A 19,093-nucleotide genomic window follows, 5' to 3' on the forward strand; every position below is an offset into this window, starting at 1 on the left:
AGTGGACTCCGGGAGTTGGTGATGGACAGGGAGGCCTGGCATGTTGCAATTCGTGGGGTCGCAAAGAGTCGGACACGACTTGAGCTACTGAACTGAACTGAATCACCTTATGGCTTATGCAGGCAGCCTCAGCGGCCAGGTACGGAGGTCTGTTTCCAGCCACCATGGGGAGAGAGTGCTGAGCTGGGACCCTGATGGGTTGCTTGTCCTGTTGTCCCTTCATACAGTCCTGTGTTGATTGTCACGAACGTGCCGTTGTTCAGATTTCCTAGATGGTCCCTGCTCACACTTCCTTCACAGGTGCACATAAAAACCAGAGTTTCTTTAAAGTTAGGTGTGAGATAAAGCCGGACTCCCATGCAATGGAAATTGGCAGCTTTGTCCTTTGCTTGTAGGATGTGAAATCTATCCCTCTATCTCTCTTGTGTTGGCTGCCAGGAGCCCCATTTAAAAGAATTACTTGCTGTGTATACTTTAACCACTTGGATACGCAGCTCTGATAAAGAAGCCAAGCTGGGACATGGATAACACTGCCTAGATTTAACACCTGCTCCATTATGTGACCTTTATTACATAGCTTTCATTCATTGTAAAATTGGGCCCACAGTCATTTAAGAAAAAGTGGAAAGTACAAAAAAGTAGAAAATCCAGTGACTTTGTAACTTGACTGTAAGCAGTCGATGGTTTCTGGTTATATTTCCTTCCGGTCTTTTTGTAAAGTTCGGTTTCTATTCCTGAGTTCCCGTCTAGCGACTGCCCTGGTCCCTCTCAGCCTCAGTTCCTGCTTCTCGGCGCTAAGCCTCCTGGTACAGGGGGACGGGGAGGGGCGGGGCCTGGAGGCGGGGCGGGGCCGCGGGGCTCTTTGCGGGGGTTGGGGCCGTGGCCGGTGTGGGCGGGGCGGGAACTACAGGAAGTGGGCTCACGGCGACTGCGCGCCCCGCCCCCGGGACGTGGTCTTTTCCCGCGCGCGCCCCGTGCGCTGCGTCGCGCTGCAGTCAAGCCGCCTCGCACAGCGGTGGAGGTGAGTATCTGCTCACGCCCGCGGTCTGTGCCCCCGGCTCCCGCGCTGCCTTCTCCTGGCCCCCGGGCTCCGTCCCGTTGCTCCTTCCGCGTGGGGCGGCCGCGGGTCCAGGCCCCTCCCCGGCTCGCGCCGCACTGTACGTGCTGCGGGCGGTGGAGGTAGGTTTGTGGCGTGAAGTAGTGACCGGAAACCCCGGGAGGGCGAGACCTCAGCCGGCAGGCCGGGCGCGGGACGCCCTGCGCTGCCGGGGTAGGAGAGCCCTCACGGGGAGGGTGCTCGTCACCTGGAGGGGTGGTCTTCACTGAGGGGGCCTCACCACGGAGACGTTTCCGGGCGACTCCTCCCCCCCCCCCCCCCAGCTGTGCCCTACCTGGGGGTCTGTCTGCTGCCCAGGCCTCCTCGGCGGCCTCTGCAGGGGCACGTGGTTCCAAGCCCCGTCCCGCCGTCGGGGAGGGGGCGCTCCTGGACCTGCGTCCCTGCCATCTCTGGGCAAAGCCTGAGCCCGGGCTCCCGAGTCCTGGAAGAGAGTCTGTGGTCGAGCCGGGGGAGGGTGGGAGGAGCCCGCCGGCTGCTGGGATCGAGGTGACTCTAGGAAGGCACCGCGGGAAGCGGATGGGCTGACCAGAGGGGCGGCCTGGAAGGGTCAGTCATCTCTGGGCGGGGCTCGGGGGGCTGCGCGGACCCCGTGCTGTGTGGTGGGAATGGCGACCGTGGGACTTGGATATGCAGGCTCTGGAGCAAAGAGCTGCCCGAACAGGGACTGGGTTCTGTTACTGTTGTCTTGAGTCAGTCCATCTGAGATGGACTCTGAGGTGCTGGGGAGGGGGCTCTACTCCCAGGCTTTCCCAGACCCAGGGCTGGAGGTCCCACTCATTGCAGAGGAGAATGGCCCGCCAGGAAGCCCCAGCACCGAGGAGGAACGCTGAGGGTGACCGGCCTCCCGGGGCCACGGTCCTGGCAGTGCTAGAGGTGGTGAGCGATATTGCCGCTGTTTTTTGCCTGTTGCCGGGAGAGGGCCTGGGTCCTGATCCCCCACTGAGTGCTGTGCTGAGATTCAGGGACACTGCCTCTGGACAGCGGACCCTCAGAAGCCTTGCTCCACAGCTGCGGCCAGTGCTCCTGTGGCTGTATCTCTGGTGGCTGGGTGTCCAGTGGAGGAAGTGCAGGCCTGAAGTGCCTGCCCCACTGTGCTCACCTGGCTGGGTCCCCAGAGGTCACGTGAGTGCTCACCTGAGGACAAGCCGGGAGATGGCAGCTGTGACAGAGTTCACAGTGCCAGACACACAGTGATCCAAGCCTGTGACCTCAGAGTCCAGCTGTCCTGGTTGGAGTGGGCTGCCTGGGTTCCCGATGCTGCCTTGCCTTGTACCTCTGGACCTGTTAGAGCAGCGGGTGGGGTGGGGGGGTGGGATGTGGACTGGGCCCTGCCTTTCTGCACACCCCTCCCTGCTGGCAGCTTTAGGGGTGGGGAAAGCATTGGGCTGGTGCCTGGACCCTGGACCCTTGTTGGGGCTGTTCCCCAAAAACTGTCCTAGGGCTCCCGGTTCCCCCCTCCCGCACGGGACCCAGCCCTTCCCTCTTTCCTTTCCTCCTTTTCCTGATGTGTTTCCTTCCTCTTTTCTTCCTGCTGTGCTGGACTGAATGGGAAGTTGCCCGTGAATAGCAGACATGAGCACCTGGATGGATCACAAAGCAACCACTTCTGGAGGTTCTGTGAAAATTGAGTTCTCATTCCCTCTTGTGTACAGTGTCCAGCGTCCTGGAAGCCACCCACTTAGATGGCAAGGAAGTGGCTCATTTGCAATCACCCTCTGCCTGCAACTGTCCTGTCAGCTTGGGTGGGGCAAGGGAACCAGTGCCCTCTGAGTCACGCAGCAGGGTTAAGAGGGGCTGGTGACCTTCAGGCGCACGAAGACCTTCTGTTCTTGCGGAGGGAGGTGGTGGCCAGGAGCAAGCTGCCACACGTGAGAAGCGGCCTCTTCTGGGTCCAGGGCACCTGGTCACCAGAAGGCCATGGGGACATTCCTTTGCTTTTCTGTGGCTCTAAGCGGAGGGTCGTCATTGACAGAGGTCGACCTTGACGCCCCAGGGGGGACTTCAGGACACCTGGCCCCCTCGGGCCATCTTGCCCTACCCGCTGTGCACACATCTCTCTGGGGCCAGGGAGGACCAGGCAGCGGGAGAACGGACACTGGAACACTGGACTTTGAGCACCTGGTGAGGGGTTGTGCGCGCTTCCAGGGCCTGTGTGTGGGGTGGCTCCCCCACTTATCTCACTGTCCCCTCTTTCAGGCTGCCTTTTTCTAAAACCACTTTTTTGAGATATTTCATATACTATAAAATCTGCAAAGTTGAAGTGGTTTCCAGTGTATTCACAAAGTTGTGCAGCCATCACCACAGTCTAATTTTAGAATGTCTCAACAGTCCCAGAAGAAACCACGCACATGATCGATTACCCCCAGTCCCTTTATCCCCACAGCCCCAGGTAACACTAATCTACTTTTTTCTCTGCGGATTCACCAGTTGTGGGAAGTTCACATCAATGGAATCATACCATGAATCATTCCATGCATGAACTCTGGTTTTCTGTGACTAGATTTTTTTCATTCAGCCTCATGTTTCAGAGTTCATCCATGTTGCAGCCTGTATGAGAATTTCACTCCCTTTTAATGGTCAAATAATATTCCATTTTATGGATCTACTACATTTTCCTTATCCATTCAACAGTTGATAGACATTGGACTTTTGGTTACTTTGGATAACGTCATGATGAATGTTCATGTACAGGTTTCTGAGTGGGTGTGTGTCTTCATTTCTCTTGTATGTATACATACCTAGGAGTGGAATTTCTGGGTCATGTGATAACTCTTAACATTTCGGAAATAGTGAAGAATCTCCCTGACCCAGGGATCGAACCCGGGTCTCCTGCATTGCAGGCAGACTGGTCTGAGCAACCAGGGAAGCCTAACATTTTGAGGAGCTGCAAAACTTCCAAAGCGTCTGCACTATTTTCCACAGCTGCCCTGGCCCCCGGGAGATCTGTGCACATGGTGTGGGGTCCCGACTGATCCCCATCTTTGCTTCCTCTTGCTGTTACCTTTTTGATTCCAGCCATCCTAGTGGAAGTGAAAGTGAATCTCATTGTGGTTTTCTTTCTTAATTTTTTACTTCCTGCCTCCCTCCCTTTGCACTTTGTGCTTGGCTTTTAGTAAAGATTTTAGTTCCTTGACCAGGGAGCCTTAACCACCAGGAAATTCCCATTCGTTGCTGTTTGATTAGCATTTCTGTAGTGGTTAATGATGTTGAGCCTCTTTACCTGTGCCTGTTGACCATTTGAAAAGACCCTGATGCTGGGAAAGATTGAGGGCAGGAGGAGAAGGGGACGACAGAGGATGAGATGGTTGGATGGCATCACCGACTCAATGGACATGGGTTTGGGTGGACTCCGGCAGTTGGTGATGGACAGGGAGGCCTGGCGTGCTGCGGTTCATGGGGTCGCAAAGAGTCGGACACGACTGAGCAACTGAACTGACTGACAGACTTGACCATTTGTATGTCTTTGGATCCTATTAAAATCTTTCACCCAGTTTTCAACTAAAATGTCTTTTTATTGTTACAAGAATTCTTTATATGTTTTGAGTACTAGTTCTTTGTCTGATAAATGATTTATTTGCAAGCATTTTTTTTCCCATTCTGTGGGTTTTGTTTTCATTGCTTATGTCCTTTGAAGTGCAAAGGTTTAATTGTCAAGAAGTTCAGTTTATCTGTTTTTCTCTTTGTGTGGCTTGTTCTTCTCTCTTATATGGTGTCGTATTTAAGAAATCACTGCCTCACCCAAGGCCATAAAGTTTTCTTTGTTCTCTTCTATGATCTGTTCTGAGTTAGATTTTGTATATAATGTGAGTGAGGGGCCCAAATTCATGCTTTTGCTCCCATGATACCCAGTTGTCTCAGCACCCTTTGTTGAAGAGACTGTTAATTACACTGCTCTTGACTGTCTGTCAGAGATGAATGACCCGTGGCTATCAGGGTTTATTTGTGGACGGTCACTTCTGCTCCATGGCCAGGAACAAACACACTGTCTCGATTACTGTCACTCAGTCATACGTCTTGAAGTTGGGGAGTGAGTCCACCGACTTTGTTCTTTTTCTCATTGGCTATTCTGTGCCCCTTACATTTCCTTATGAAAGAGGAACCATTTATCTCTTTCTGTGAAAAAGCCAGGTGGGAGCTTGTGGGGAATCCTGTGGAGTCCATGGGTGTTCTTCCAGTTTGTGGACCAGAATGAGCCCGTTTATTTAGATCTGTGGTTTTCTGCAATGAAAGACTTGCAATTTTCCGTGTACAGCTCTTACACTTCTCTTGTTCAACATGTATTCCAAAGTATTTTATTTTTCTCGATGCTATTCTAGTTCTGTTTCTTTTTTGGATATTAATTGCTGGCACATAGAAGTACAGTGGTCTTCCACAGTTTGTGTCCTGTAACGTTGATGAACTCACTTGTTACTTGCTGGGGTGTTTTAGTGGATTCGTTGGGCTTATCCACACGTGAACTCTTGTCTAATCAGGACATCTTAGAGCCTCTCTGTTGATGCCAGTGTGTGCAGCCAGGGTTGAAAACCAGTGGTTCCCAGGCCTTTGAGATGGAGCGGGGACCAAGTGGTGGGGTCTGTGGGGAAGCCTGAAGGCGGGAAGCCCGGCACAGAGGAGGCAGAGGTCTGCGTCCCACACTCCAGCTTCTGTCCTGAAAAGTCCAGGCAGTGCGTGACGGAAGTGAGGCCACTGTGTGTCCCGGGTGAGGTGTCAGAAGGAGCCCACACGGGCGCTGGACTGGGCTCCCGCTTGCTCCCGTTCACTTGCTTGAGTGGAACTGGCAGCCGCCATACAACCCGTGTTGTCAGAAATCGACTGAATCATCTTACTGGTTCCTGCATTAATTAATGAGCTAAATACAGTCTTGGACATATTTCATCATTCTGTATTTGTAGGAAAATCATGGTTTTGCCCTTTCTCTGTGTTGGCAGTTTTGGAGCTGTCCCTGAAAGCATGCCTCGTAGACTTGGCCCCAGAGGCCGTGTCTCAGGCTAGTGGAACAACTCTCTGTCCGGACGGTGTTTGGCTGGGTTTCAGGTTGGTGCGCGTGGACAAGTTTCTCCACCGGTGGTCTTGCTGACTGTGTCCTTGCGGGAGATGTGGGAGGTCTGCTCTGTGTCGAGAGGAGAGGACAGAGAAGCCAGGTCGTCAGACGGCGGTTGTGTCCTTGGTCTTTTGAGCTCAGGTCATAATTCTGTGCCGCCGTGGGGAGCCCGTCCTCGCACCTGGACGCGTGAGCTTGGTGTTTCTGTGTTTGCTCTTGACTTGGCGCCGAACTTGTCGGACCGAAGCTCTCTGTGTGTCTGCAACTCAGAAAGACCTTTGCCTCTTGGTGTGTAAATGTGGGAAGCATTTTTTTCATCATTGAGGAGTTTGGTTGTGAAGTATCTTAAATTGGAAAAACTCTGTCCTCATTGGCTTTTGGACCTAAATAAATATGCTTATGTAAGTCAAATTTATCTAAAATTTTCATGAAATCAGGAAATCTCATTTCTAGTAGTTTAAATACATTAGACTTTCAAAAAATTTAAAATGTACAGAAACAAACTCAGAAATGTTTTAAGAATATATGTTCACAAACACTCACAGATACAGAAAACAAACCAGTGGGGAGTGGGCTTCCCTGGTGGCTCAGACGGTAAAGAATCTGCCTACAATGTGGGAGACCCAGGTTTGATTCCTGGGTCAGGAAGATTCACTGGAGAAGGAAATGGCAGCCCACTCCAGTACTCTTGCCTAGAGAATCCCATGGACAGAGGAGCCTGGCAGGCTACAGTCCACAGGGTCACAAGAGCTGGACAAGACTTAGCAACTAAACCACTACCAGTGGGGAGAGAGAACGGGGAGGAGCACGATGGGGTTAGGGGATTAAGAGATAAACAATTACTGAGTATAAAATACACGAACTCAAAGGATAGTGTTGTACACCACAGGGCACATAGCCAGTATTTTATAATAATTATAAATGTAGTATAACCTTTAAAAACTGTGGGTACTATGTTGTATACCTGTAACATATAATATTGTACATCAACTATATCTCTATAAAAAAGAGTACAGGTTCACATAGTTAAGGTAAATCTTTGGCAAATGAGAATAAATTAATAATTTTGGATTTTAAAAACCTGTGTTTTCTCTGATTTATCAATATTACTGATAAATCAATACTTAATACTGATTACATGTAATAATCAATATTCACTCTACTAGTGAACTGTATATTGTATGCTAATTGGTTCCTCTCCCCCACCCCCCACAAACTTCTATAGGTTTACTTCTCAAATCAGCTGATATTGTTCTTAGTGTTTAAAGTTAGGAGAAATGTAAATTTGTTTTCAACTAAACTGAATAAAATTCTGACAGTGTTTGTAACAGCACTCCAAGGTACGGCGTGAGCACTGAATTAATGGTGGCAGTCACTGTATACCCAGGTGATTTCTAAATGAGAAACCATTGGGTTCGGAACCATTGGGTACCAGGTGTGTTTTAAGTGTTTCCAGTGTTCTTAGCGGGGCTTTGTCTTTGGCTGGCATCACTGAGTGTGTGTGTGCCTGGGGGAAGCTCAGGATCTGTGCGGCTGGGAAGTGGCATCTGATCCATGTGAGACCCAGTCACCTGATTCTCTGTGAAAGAGTCAGTCACTTTGGTTAATTATCTTACTTAAAATGGATGGCAGAGAAAACTGTTGTATTAATATATATGCTTTTATTTTCAAGGGAAAGGTCTAGTTCCTCCCCTCCAACCTTTTGGTCCCTAAGACTCTCTTACCCACAAAAATGATTGAGGACCCTGAAAAGCTTTTGATTAATCAGGTTTTATCTATTTTCTGTGTTAGAAAGTAAAACTGGAGAAAATTTTAAAATTTTGTTGATATGTTTGAACGTATCAGTGCCCATTGCTTGTTATCATTTTTTAATACAGTATGTTACAAAACAAAGTTTTTAGTGAGAATGTGGTTTCATAATTTTGCAAATCCCTTAAATGTCTGAGTCTGAAAAGAAGCTAGGAAAGTTTGCTGGGTTTGTTTATTTGTTTGTTTTTTTGGCCTCACCACATAGCTTGCGGGATCTTAGTTTCCTGACCAGGGCTTGAACCTGAGCCCTCTGCATTGGAAGCGTGGAATCCTAACCACTGCACCACCTGGGAAGCCCTAAAACAATAATTTTTGATGCTTTATGTTCTGAAGGGAAAAATAGTCCCACCAAGAACAAAGATTCATCACTTATGAGGAGCTAAGGGGTTCTTAGTTCACTGACAACTGTGTTCTGTTTCTCAGGCATCAGTGACCCCATCTTAAATGACCAAGTGGACTCTGATGGTGCTTCTGAAGGTTGGACCCTGAATTTAGAGAAAAGATGTTGTTTTCAGGATATCTTTTACGCCTATAACTATCATTGAGACTTCCAGAGTGCCCCCAGAGAATCCCACAGGCCATTCATCTTCTAAAAAGAGAGATTATGTAGTTAGTCAGCTATGTTTGACATGTCACTGTGGGAAGAGCAGCTGTCCCAAGAGGCGCTGGCTCAGGCTTCCTTGGTTTAGTTTACAGGAAAGTGTAACACTCGTGTGAGTGTTGCAGAAACTCTGTGCTCCGTGGGGACACCATTGCTGTCCGTAATCTGTTTATTCTTAGGGGAGCACAGATCACAAGAGACTCTGACCCTCTTCTGTCTGCTCTTGTTACAGAAATCCGTGAGGCACCGCTGGCAGGCCCTGCCCTCTAGAGGTGACTCGGGGCTTTTTGGTGTGTATCCCCAGTAGAGGACAGACTCAGAGCATCATGTAAGCGATTACACCGGGCACTCTGAACTGGTGCTACTGCAAAAACAGGCTTTGGGGCTCTCCTGGCTTAAGAAGCTCAGAGCTGCGCCTGGCGCTCAGGTCAGGGTCTCCGGGCTCTTCTGGAGGCAGGCAGTGGGGGTGTGGCCACGGCGGGGACCTGCCGGTTCGCTTGCAGTGATGCTGACATGGTGTTTGTTCCCTAGATAGACGAGGAGCCTTTCTCTTCCTGAAACTCTGTGTATCCCATACACATCTGTTAGATGGAACTGACATCTGGTTGCCCCTGACGGAATTCTTAAGTTTCCTCATTTTGTGTGGTGGCTCAACAGTAAAGAACTCACTTGCAATGCAGCAGACGGGGTTTGATCCCTGGGTCAGGAAGATCTCCTGGAGGAGGAAATGGCAACCCACTCCAGTATTCTTGCGTGGGAAATCCTTAAAGACAGAGGAGCCTGGCGGGCTACAGTCCATGGGGTTTCAAGCAGTCGAACATGACTTAGGAACTAGATAACAATAGCAAACCGTTATTTGCATAGGTTCAAAATGAAGTTTTTTTCAAACTTTTTTCATTGTGATGGAATAGATGCAAAATTATATAAATATATGTATAATCATTTTATGTGTGCAGCTCAGTGGCATGAATAAGGAATTGGTAATTCTCTAGAAACGGACATGCTTTCTCGTGTAAGTGGAGCCAGACAGTATGTGTCTTCCTGCATCTGCCTTCTTTCATTCTGTGTGACGTCCTCAGCGTTCCTCCACGTTGCCACAGGTGCCACAGTTTCCTTATTTTTTGTATGTGGGGGAATGCCTGTCCACGCGCACTGAGGCACCCCACCCCACTTCCTGTCCAGAGCCCTGCCGTTGTCCCACCCAGGCCGCTGTCCACCTTCTGCCCTGGGGTCTGACTCCTGTCACTTGGCAGAGTGTCCTCCAGGTCCCGTGTGCAGCAGGTGCCAGGATTTCCTTCTTAGGCTGAATGAGACTCACTGTGATGGGCACGGCGTTCGTCTGCTTACCCGTCGTGGACATTTGCGCTACTGTCCTTTGTTCTTTTTACCGGGATGTAGTTGGGTGGACTCTGGGAGTTGGTGATGAACAGAGAGGCCTGGCGTGCTGCAGTTCACGGGGTTGCAAAGAGTCGGACACGACTGAGTGACTGAACTGAACTGAGTGTAATTTGACAAATCAAGAGCCTTCCTGGGAATGTCCTATCTCTGAATAGTGCTGTGTGATCCACTGTGATATGCCACTTGTCTCAGAACTGAGCTGCCTTTTAGGGAGTGAAGCCTGCAGAGCCCCCTGGGAAAGCCAGTCTGGGCCAAGGGTCCCCCGGTCCCCGCCTGCCGTGATGGAAAGGAAGGTTGCCTCCTGCAGGCCAGGGAACCTGAGATGATCGGAGTGCCCGGGACTGAATATACAAGTCGATGGTTACAAAGCAGCCTGCCCGGTCCTCACCCACAGTGACCAGTCACCCACTCACACAGAGCAACCAGCCCAGGGAGGTCAAGTCAGACTGGTCTTTGGGATAGTCCAGATGCAATCACTGACAGCTCCCTGTTTTCGTTCCTATCTGTGATGTGCAGCCAGGCTGGCCATCACATAGGTGGCCCTGGCCAGCAGGCCCCCAGGTCTCTCCACAACTGCCCCACAGAACTGCCCCCACCCCCCCTTTGTCTCCCACGTTTGAGTGTCTGATCAGTATCCCTAGTCCCCTGACCAGGCTTCCTTTTCTCTAGACAAGTCCCACATGTTTAGAGGCGCTGCAAGTGGTGGGCCCTGTAAGCGTTGCTTCACCTGTCTCCTGCCCTCAGGGTGACAGAGTCCAGCCCGAGCTTCCTGGTGAAAATTTCCAGACAGAAGGTGATCTTGTGGCCTTTTGTTGTTGTTCAGTTGCTCAGTTGTGTCCGACTCTTTGCGACCCCATGGCTGCAACACGCCAGGCTTCCCTGTCCTTCACCATCTCCTGGAGCTTGCTCAAACTCATGTCCATTGTGTCGGTGATACCATCCAACGATCTCATCCTTTGTCGTCCCCTTCTCCTGCCCTCAATCTTTCCCAGCATCAGGGTCTTTTCTGAGGAGTTGGCTCTTCATATCAGGTGGCCAAAGTATTGGAGCTTTAGCTTTAGCATCAGTCTTTCCAATGAATATTCAGGACTGATTTTCTTTAGGATTGACTGGTTGGATCTCCTTGCAGTCCAAGGGAATCTCAAGAGTCTTCTCTAACACCACAGTTCAAAAGTTTCCATTCTTCAGCGCTCAGCTTTCTTTATGGTCCAACTCTTACATACATACATGATGACTGGAAAAACCATAGCTTTGACTAGATGGACCTTTGTCAGCAAAGTTACGTCTCTGCTTTTTAATATGCTGTCTAGGTTGGTCATAGCTTTTCTTCCAAGGAGCAAGCGTCTTTTAATTTCATGGCTGCAGTCACCATCTGCAGTGGATTTGGAGCCCAAGAAAATAAAGTCTCTCACTGTTTCCATTGTTTACCCATCTATTTGCCATGAAGTGATGGGACTGGTTGCCATGATCTTTGTTTTTGGAATGTTGAGTTTTCAGCCAGCTTTTTCATTCTCTTTCACCTTCATCAAGAGGCTCTTTTATTTCCTCTTCGCTTTCTGCCATGAGGGTGGTATCATCTGCACAGCTAGTGCTTCATCCAGCCTGGCATTTCGCATGATGTTCTCTGCATATAAGTTAAATAAGCAGGGTGACAACATACAGCCTTGACTACTCCTTGCCCAGTTTGGAACCAATCTGTTGTTCCATGTCCAGTTCCAACTGTTGCTTTTTGCCCTGCATACAGGTTTCTCAGGAGGCAGGTGAGATGGTCTGTTATTCCCACCTCTTGAAGAATTTTCCAGAGTTTGTTGTGACCCACACAGTCAAAGGCTTTTAGCATAGTCAATGAAGATGTTTTTTCTGGAATTCTCTTGCTTTTTCGATGATCCAGTGGATATTTGCAATTTGATCTCTGGTTCCTCTGCCTTATCTAAATCCAGCTTGAACATTTGGAAGTTCTCAGTTCAGGTACTGTTGAAGCCTGGCTTGGAGAATTTTGAGCATTACTTTGCTAGGGTGTGAAGTGAAGTGAAGTCGCTCAGTTGTGTCCGACTCTTTTCGACCCCGTGGACTGTAGCCTACCAGGTTCCTCCGTCCGTGGGATTCTCCAGGCAAGAATACTGGAGTGCCTTGCCATTTCCTTCTCCATTGCTAGGGTGTGAGATGAGTGCAATCGTGCAGTAGTTTGAACATTCTTATGACATTGCCTTTCTTTGGGATTGGAATGAAAACTGACCTTTTCCAGTCCTGTGGCCACTGCTGAGGCTTCCAAATTTGCTGGCATATTGAGTGCCGCACTTTAACAGCAGCATCTTTTAGGATTTGAAATAGCTCAGCTGGAATTCCATCACCTCCACTAGCTTTGTTCATAATGATGCTTCCTAAGGTTCCCTTGACTTCACATCAGCATGTCTGGCTCTAGGTGAGTGATCACACCATCATGGTTATCTGGGTCATTAAGATCTTTTTTGTATAGCTCTGTATATTCTTGCCATCTCTTACATCTTCTGCTCCTGCCTCCTGGCAATGAACTGGTTTTCTGTTCTGTTTTTAACCTCCTGTGTATGTAGGAACCATATGGAATTGCCAAATTTGACTTTTTGCCCTACAAAGCAGCAATTCATTGGGTTTAGCCTGATACTGTGTATAAACAGATGTGTGCTGTGCATACATTTTAAAATGGGTTGTTCTGTTGAGACTGCTCTGCAGACACTTGTTACTCTGTTTGGGTGTCTCTACGATGCACACAGAGCTCTCATCTCAGTCTTTTATATTTTCCACGTCGGGGGCATAATCTAAGATTCAGTCCAATGAGCTTTCATCTACGCAGTTGTTTAGTGTGGAATCGACACCATCCCGAAGCCTTCATCTTCCAGTGACTGTCAGACATTCTTTCTCCTGTCATGAGCCTTTCTGTGCAGCCACGGTGCCTTGGGGCCGGCAGCCGGGTAGTGTCTGCACTGGGACAGATCCATGGCAAAGTCTGGGAACTGCTCGTGGAGGAAGCCCAGCGCCCTGAGTGTTCACTTAGAAACTGGGAGCCAGATGGCCTTGCCTGCCTGACCAGTGAGCTCAGGGTGGGGGGCTGGACCTGAGGTGGGGGGTGGTCTTGGTCTCAGTTACGAGGAAACTCGGGTCTGTGGCCTGGGGTGCAGATGAGGGGAGCCAGGGCCCACCCTGCTTCCCTGCGGGGCCCCATGCCCACCCTGAGTGTCCTCTTCCAGGCCACCATCCCGGAACCCTGTGAGCCGGAGCCCGCGAAGCTGCACAGGCCATGGATTTGAAGGTCAGATGATGTGGTGGTCATGGCGGGGGTGGGGCGGGCCTGCGGTAACAGGAGTACACAAGCCCCGTCTGCTCACTGCCTGTGCCTGGTCGATCCTGGAAGGCAAGATGGGTTCAAGGATGTAGGGTCCTTGAGGGTTTAGGGTTCAGAAGGGAAACTGTGGCTGGGCTGATCAGGAGCTCTCATCCATCTCCTTCCCACCGTGGCTGGGTTGGGTGGTGTCTTGGGACGTCTGCGCCACCCCCCCCCAAACTGGGCCCTCCCTCCACATCCCCTCCAGCCCTTCGGGTGCGGCCGCAGGTCTGGACCCTCCTGATGACTTGTGAGCTCGGGCCAGCTTTCTGAATCTGAGCGGACAGTGGTGGGGGTGGGGTGGGCTTGGCATTGTGCAGGCACGGGGTCATGTGCTTCTCAGCCTGGAGGCTCAGGAGGCATGTCAGCCACTCAGGCAGGAGCGTTCGGGGAGCTGCCCCCATACAGCTTATCCCAATGGCCTCAGGGTGGGGGTGGGGGACGCAGAGACCAGCTCCTGGAGTTTGCTTTCCCCTTTTTCCCTTTGACATGGGAGTGCCCCACAGTTGGGTTCGTGGGGAGATATCCATCAGCTTCCTTTTTCTCCCTGCCATCAGAATTTTCATCCTTTTACAGGTTTTTCTGACTTTTCGCCTTTGTTAAGTGCTCAGCTCAGCAGCATGTGTGCGCAGACTATGGCCCTCCCCCAGCCCCATCCAGGAATAGAGCCCCGATCCAGGATGACCTGGCCTCAGTCCTGACATCTGCAAAGACCCCCATTTCCCAGTTAGGTCCCGCTCTCAGGTTCTGGGGGACACGGTCCAGCTGCCACAGCTCCCTCCTCTCCCGACCAGCGCCTCCTGAGTCAGAGGGAGCACCTTCCTCAGTCTCTCAGCTGCCTTGTGCCACCTGGCCTCCCTGTGAAGATTTAGTAGAGCTGTTATGTACATTTTCCCTTTTAGGACGAATTCTGGATAAGTAGAGGCTGAATAGCAATACGTGAGCACTTATGTTATGCATTTTATTTAAAACACTTTGCTCTTTAAAAACTGTCCTCTAAGCGTTTTCTGATTTTTCTCTCCCTTTTCACACTTGGCTGCACTGGTCTTAGTTGCAGTACACAGGATCGTCTATCTTTGTTGTAGCATGCAAGGTTTTGAGTTGAGGCATGTGGGATCTAGTTCCTTGCCCAGACTGAACCCAAGCTGAACCCCCTGCCCTGGGCCACCAGGGAAGTTCCTCTGATTAATCAGAATATTTTTCTAATCTTTTCTAATGAAAAATATTAAAGACTCAGGAGTACATTTCACCAGGATCTTCACTTTCTCCTCTTGGCCCTTCCAGCCCAGGCTGTGTGTCCTGCATATGTTGAGCCAGCCATTCCTGGCATCTCCCGATGCCCTCTCACCCCAGCCCTGCCCACACACGCTCTTCTGGTAGCGTCCCTCCTGTCCCCCATGCTGTTTGTGGGCCCGGCGGGGGCTTACCCACCTGAGGGTGGCCAGGCCTGCCCAGAGGCAGGTGGTGTCTGGTCACCAGCGCCCGGGGTGTGCTGAAAACCTGCTTCGGCACAGCGCCATCCTGGGCCCACAGACACAGTGGGAGCAGAGGCGCAGTGCTGACGCTTGGCCAGGGAGCAGGGCTGGCCCGAGCCGTGCACCTGCCCAGCCTCCCTCCCCCGGAGGCGGCAGTTGGACCACCTCTTTGCCTGGCTGGAGCCTTTCTCGATGTCTGCAGGAAGGAGGCTCCGCACACTGGCCCCTGCCTGCCCAGAAGGTGCTCAGGCCTTGGACCAGGGAGGCCAGCCCAGGACCACGTTCCCACAGTGCGCTCTCCTTGCAGGTTAGCAACGGCACCGGCCTCGGGGACGAGCGCACCACAAGCCTGCTGCTGCTTGGCTTCCTGCAGAGCTGCCCCCACTCCTGCTTCCAGAGGGAGCTGGAGACGCTGGGTCACGAGCTGCCTGGGCGCCTGTTCCATGACGATGAGCTGCAGACGGACGGCAACCGCTACAGCCACTTCTCGGCAGCGGCAGCGGAGACAGGTAGGCACTGGCCAGCCTCCTCGGCCCTGGGGTTTTCGGGCCCAGCCCCCCATGTCCGGTGGAGCAGGCCTCAGAGTCTGATTGGTGAAAACCCACTCAGCTTCCGGAGGACTCTTGGCATCAGTGTCCCCTATGGATTCACATCTGTGTACTATAGCCATGCCGACCTCCACGGTCACCAGGCGATGAGGACCCCGGGCTCGTTCCTGGGGCTGGGCTGTTCTCCCAGCCTCAGCTTTTACCACGGTGTTGCCTCCACGGAGGCCACTGGGAGCCCCTTGGGAACTCCCCAGGGAGCCTTATCAAGTTGTGAGTCAGCCTCTTCCTGGGAGGCCTGGACTGGAGCCACCTCTTACGAGGTCCCCACCAGCCAGGGCCCCCTTGGGGACAGAGTAGAAAGGTGTGGGGGCAGGAGGAGCTTTGCTGTCAAGACTGCTGTCCCTGGGGTCCCCTCCTCTTACCACCCCACCCTTAGACTTCGGAGCCTCGCTGGAGGCGCAGGGCAGGGCCCTCAGGTAGGAAGCTGGCCTGTGGGTCAGGAACCTGCTGATGTTCAGCAGTAAAGCGCAGGACAAGCCTGGACGGGGAGGCTTCGGGGGCCACTGGGAGGGGGCCAGGCTGCAGTGGCACCAGGGGTGGGGGGTGGTGAGTGGTCCTGTCAGCCGGGTAGTCCAGGTCAGAGGGTGGGCACGTGAGAGGTTCTGGGGGAGGGGGGGACTACATGCAGGTCTCTAGGTCCAGGCATCTCATCGCCCGCCCTGCGTGGGGCAGGAGGAGGGACGCAGCGCCTGCCCCTGAGTGCACACTTGCCCGTCCTGCGCCCACTGTGCACCGAGCTCTCGGCTGTGTGGCTGGGAGTCAGCCCCACAGCGGAAAACACTCGATCCCGGGAGCCTTCTCTTTGGTGGGGTGGTGGGGGAGCTCAGAGCATTAGGAAGGAAGTGTGGAGGGGCAGGGGTGCTGTGCCTTAGGAGAGCAGATCCGGAGGCAGCCGCTGGGGCGATAGATCGCCGCCGCTTCCTGGACAACGGCTGTTCGCCATGTGTGAGCGCTCTGCTGCCCTAATCGCTCTAAGCGGTTGCGGGGGCCCCGGGGAGCTTCTTCCTGGAGGGGGGACTGGGGGAGGGTGTGAGCAGGCGTCACCTGAATCTGCCTTGTCTGGATGTTAGATTCTGAGCGTCAGGAGGAGGCGGTCCGTGATATCGCCCGGCAGCTTGCCCAGATTGGGGACAGGCTGGAAGGCAGCATCCGCCCAGGGATGGTGGCCGGTCTGGCCTCACGCTTCAGCATCAGGAGCCTGTCAGAGGAGGTGAGTGGGGAAACCACAGGGCCACTCACAGGTCTGTCCTCTGCCTCCTGGTGGACAGACCAGCGTGACCTACCTTCCACAGAAGCTGGAGGGAGAATCAGCTCAGAGTATTGTCTCCTGGAAGAACTGTCACCGGGCCCCTAAAAACCTGAACCTCAAATCAGGCTCAGGAATTGGGGGACAACACCCTCAGTGTCATGAGTATGACTCTTCCCAAAATGCGGCCTGAAACGCCGTCATGCTGGGCCCGGCCAGTCAGCTTCCTGCCCCCAGGAAGGCCGTACACTCAGGGAGCCATCATGGGTCCCAGGCCACTGGCGCCCCGCCTCACTGTTGGTGCCGAAGGTCCTCTGGGGTCTGGGGATCCACAGAGGCCTCTCCCTGCAGCCCCTCCCTGTGTGCTGGCCCCAGCCCTGGGTGGGGACTTTGGCCTCAGGTGCCTTCGAGCAGGAGGAGCCGCGGTGGGGGTGGGCACACCTGCCCCCAGGTTCTCGGCTGCCCCAGCGGGAGGCGATGGGTAACCGCACCCCGCTTCCACATGTGCAGGACAGGAGGCAGTGCCTGGCGGCCGCGCTGGAACAGCTCATGCAAACCTGCCCTGCGGACATGGACCATGAGAAGACCCAGCTCCTGCTCATCATGCTCTTGGCCAAAAAGATAGCCGACCACTCGCCAGCCTTGCTCCGAGACATCTTCCGCACAACAGTGACCTTCATCAACCAGAACCTCATCACCTATGTGAGGAACTTAGTCCAGAATGTAAGAGCCAGTGGTGGATGAGCCCGCCTTGGTCTTCCTCCCCCCACCTGCCCCCTCCCCTGAGCTCTAGGATCCTCCCTGCGGGAGTCATGGAGAAAGGTAGTTGTGAGTGCCTTTCTAGCTTCCTCAGCCTTGTTCTGAGATGGCTGCGACTGCGGTCACAGGCTCTTGAGAGCAGCTGGGGCAGGAGGTGGGAGTACTGAGGGGAGACGTGGGGGCAAGCACAAGAGATGCGCCCAAGCTGGGCTTCCCTGCTCTGCTCTCAGCGCCACCTTTCACAAATGAGTGTCAGTTCAGCTCAGTCGCATCCGACTCTTTGTGACCCCATGGACTGCAGCACACCAGGCCTCCCCATCCATCACCAACTCCCAGAGTTTACTCAGATGCATGCCCATTGAGTCGGTGATGCCATCTCATCGTCTGTCGTCCCCTTCTCCTCCCGCCTTCAGTCTTTCCCAGCATCAGGGTCTTTTCTAATGAATTAGCTCTTCCCATCAGGTGGCCAAAGTAGTGGAGTTTCAGCATCAGTCCTTCCGATGAATATTCAGGACTGATTCCCTTTAGGATGGACTGGTGTAGTTTAAAAACATGCTTTACCAAGCAGGGTGAGAGGTCGAAAGGGGGTAAAAACCACACATGTCTGTTCTCCAACCAGGGTATTAGAAAGTCTGGTTTCACAGACCAGCTGAAAGGGAAGTAGCCATACCTTGTCTGTAAACTTGATGCTGGTGAGAGTGGAACTGTGTGTGTCAGCAGCACTGGTCAGGCATCTGACCCTTTTACTATGTACTGTTGAGCCTTGAAAGCATTCTCTGTGTATGGCTGTGAAGTTACACAGGAGTTTACAACTGGAGGGTGACGCCAACTCGGCGTCAAACCAGGCTGAACTGGTGGAAGGAGAGAAGTTTTTTAACAGTTTCCAGACCCTGCAGGGCTGCAACAGAACCTCTTAGTAGAGCTGCTCGGGCGCTGACTGTGGGCCTGGAGGCCCAGGGGTGGGGTCCTGGCTCAGTGACACTGGCCCACCCCAGCTCCTCCTCTCTCACTCCAGGAGATGGACTGAATGGACCGCTTGGCAAAAGCACGACTGTGAAGACGCGAGGTGCTGTCAGTGTTGTAGCTGCTGCCTCCACAAACACGGAGCTTCAGCCACTGATCCAGGCTCAGAGAAGACAGCCCGAGACGACCACAGAGCGTCACCTCACCATCGGGAAGTCTAAGACTTGCTGTGTTAACGTACTTGAACGAAGATACTCATATACACCTGTGGATGTTTCTTCCACATCCACCCCACACTGTGCCTTTGTCTGCTGTTGGCCGGGAAGGTCCCCACCTGAAAATCATCCCAAGGCAGACTGGGACTTCCTGGTGGTCCAATAGTTAGGACTCTGCGCTTCCACTGCTAGGGCCTGGGTTTGATCCCTGGTTGGGAAACAGATTCCACAAGCCTTCTGGCGCAGCCAAAAAAAAAAAATAAAAGCAAACTGTTAAGATAGAAAACAAGAATACACTTGATGTTGTTTTTAAAAAACTAACTTTACTTTTTACAAGTGTGGGACTTCCCAGTGGTTCAGTTAACTACTGTTGTAGTGGCTGTGCTTCCACTGCTGAGGCCTCAGTCTGATCCCTGATTAGGAACTAAGATCCCACCTGCCTCATGGTGCAGCCAAAACGAAGGGCCACTGCCTGCCACGTCCGAGGAGGACCAGGGAGGACT

At 52.4% G+C, this 19,093-nt stretch overlaps 1 protein-coding gene across 5 annotated transcripts; it reads left to right on the forward strand.

Moving 5' to 3' along the window:
- The first annotated feature begins 895 nt into the window (after nt 1-895).
- Nucleotides 896-18,882, forward strand: BID (BH3 interacting domain death agonist). 5 transcript variants are annotated; one of them, XM_061124610.1, is made up of 7 exons: nt 958-1,021; nt 8,801-8,896; nt 13,191-13,252; nt 15,107-15,308; nt 16,478-16,617; nt 17,164-17,376; nt 18,428-18,882. In XM_061124610.1, exons 3-7 carry the CDS (start codon nt 13,241-13,243, stop codon nt 18,437-18,439), a joined length of 579 nt encoding a protein of 192 aa, XP_060980593.1. In that variant the 5' UTR covers nt 958-1,021; nt 8,801-8,896; nt 13,191-13,240; the 3' UTR covers nt 18,440-18,882. The 5 variants fall into 5 exon arrangements, with proteins under 5 accessions (XP_060980591.1, XP_060980593.1, XP_060980596.1 ...); XM_061124608.1 differs by lacking the exon at nt 8,801-8,896 and having other exon boundaries at nt 896-1,021; XM_061124613.1 differs by lacking the exon at nt 958-1,021 and having other exon boundaries at nt 8,830-8,858.
- Nucleotides 18,883-19,093: the final 211 nt, after the last annotated feature.

Source organism: Dama dama, chromosome 22 (assembly GCF_033118175.1).
Source record: "Dama dama isolate Ldn47 chromosome 22, ASM3311817v1, whole genome shotgun sequence".
Lineage (NCBI taxonomy): Eukaryota > Metazoa > Chordata > Mammalia > Artiodactyla > Cervidae > Dama > Dama dama.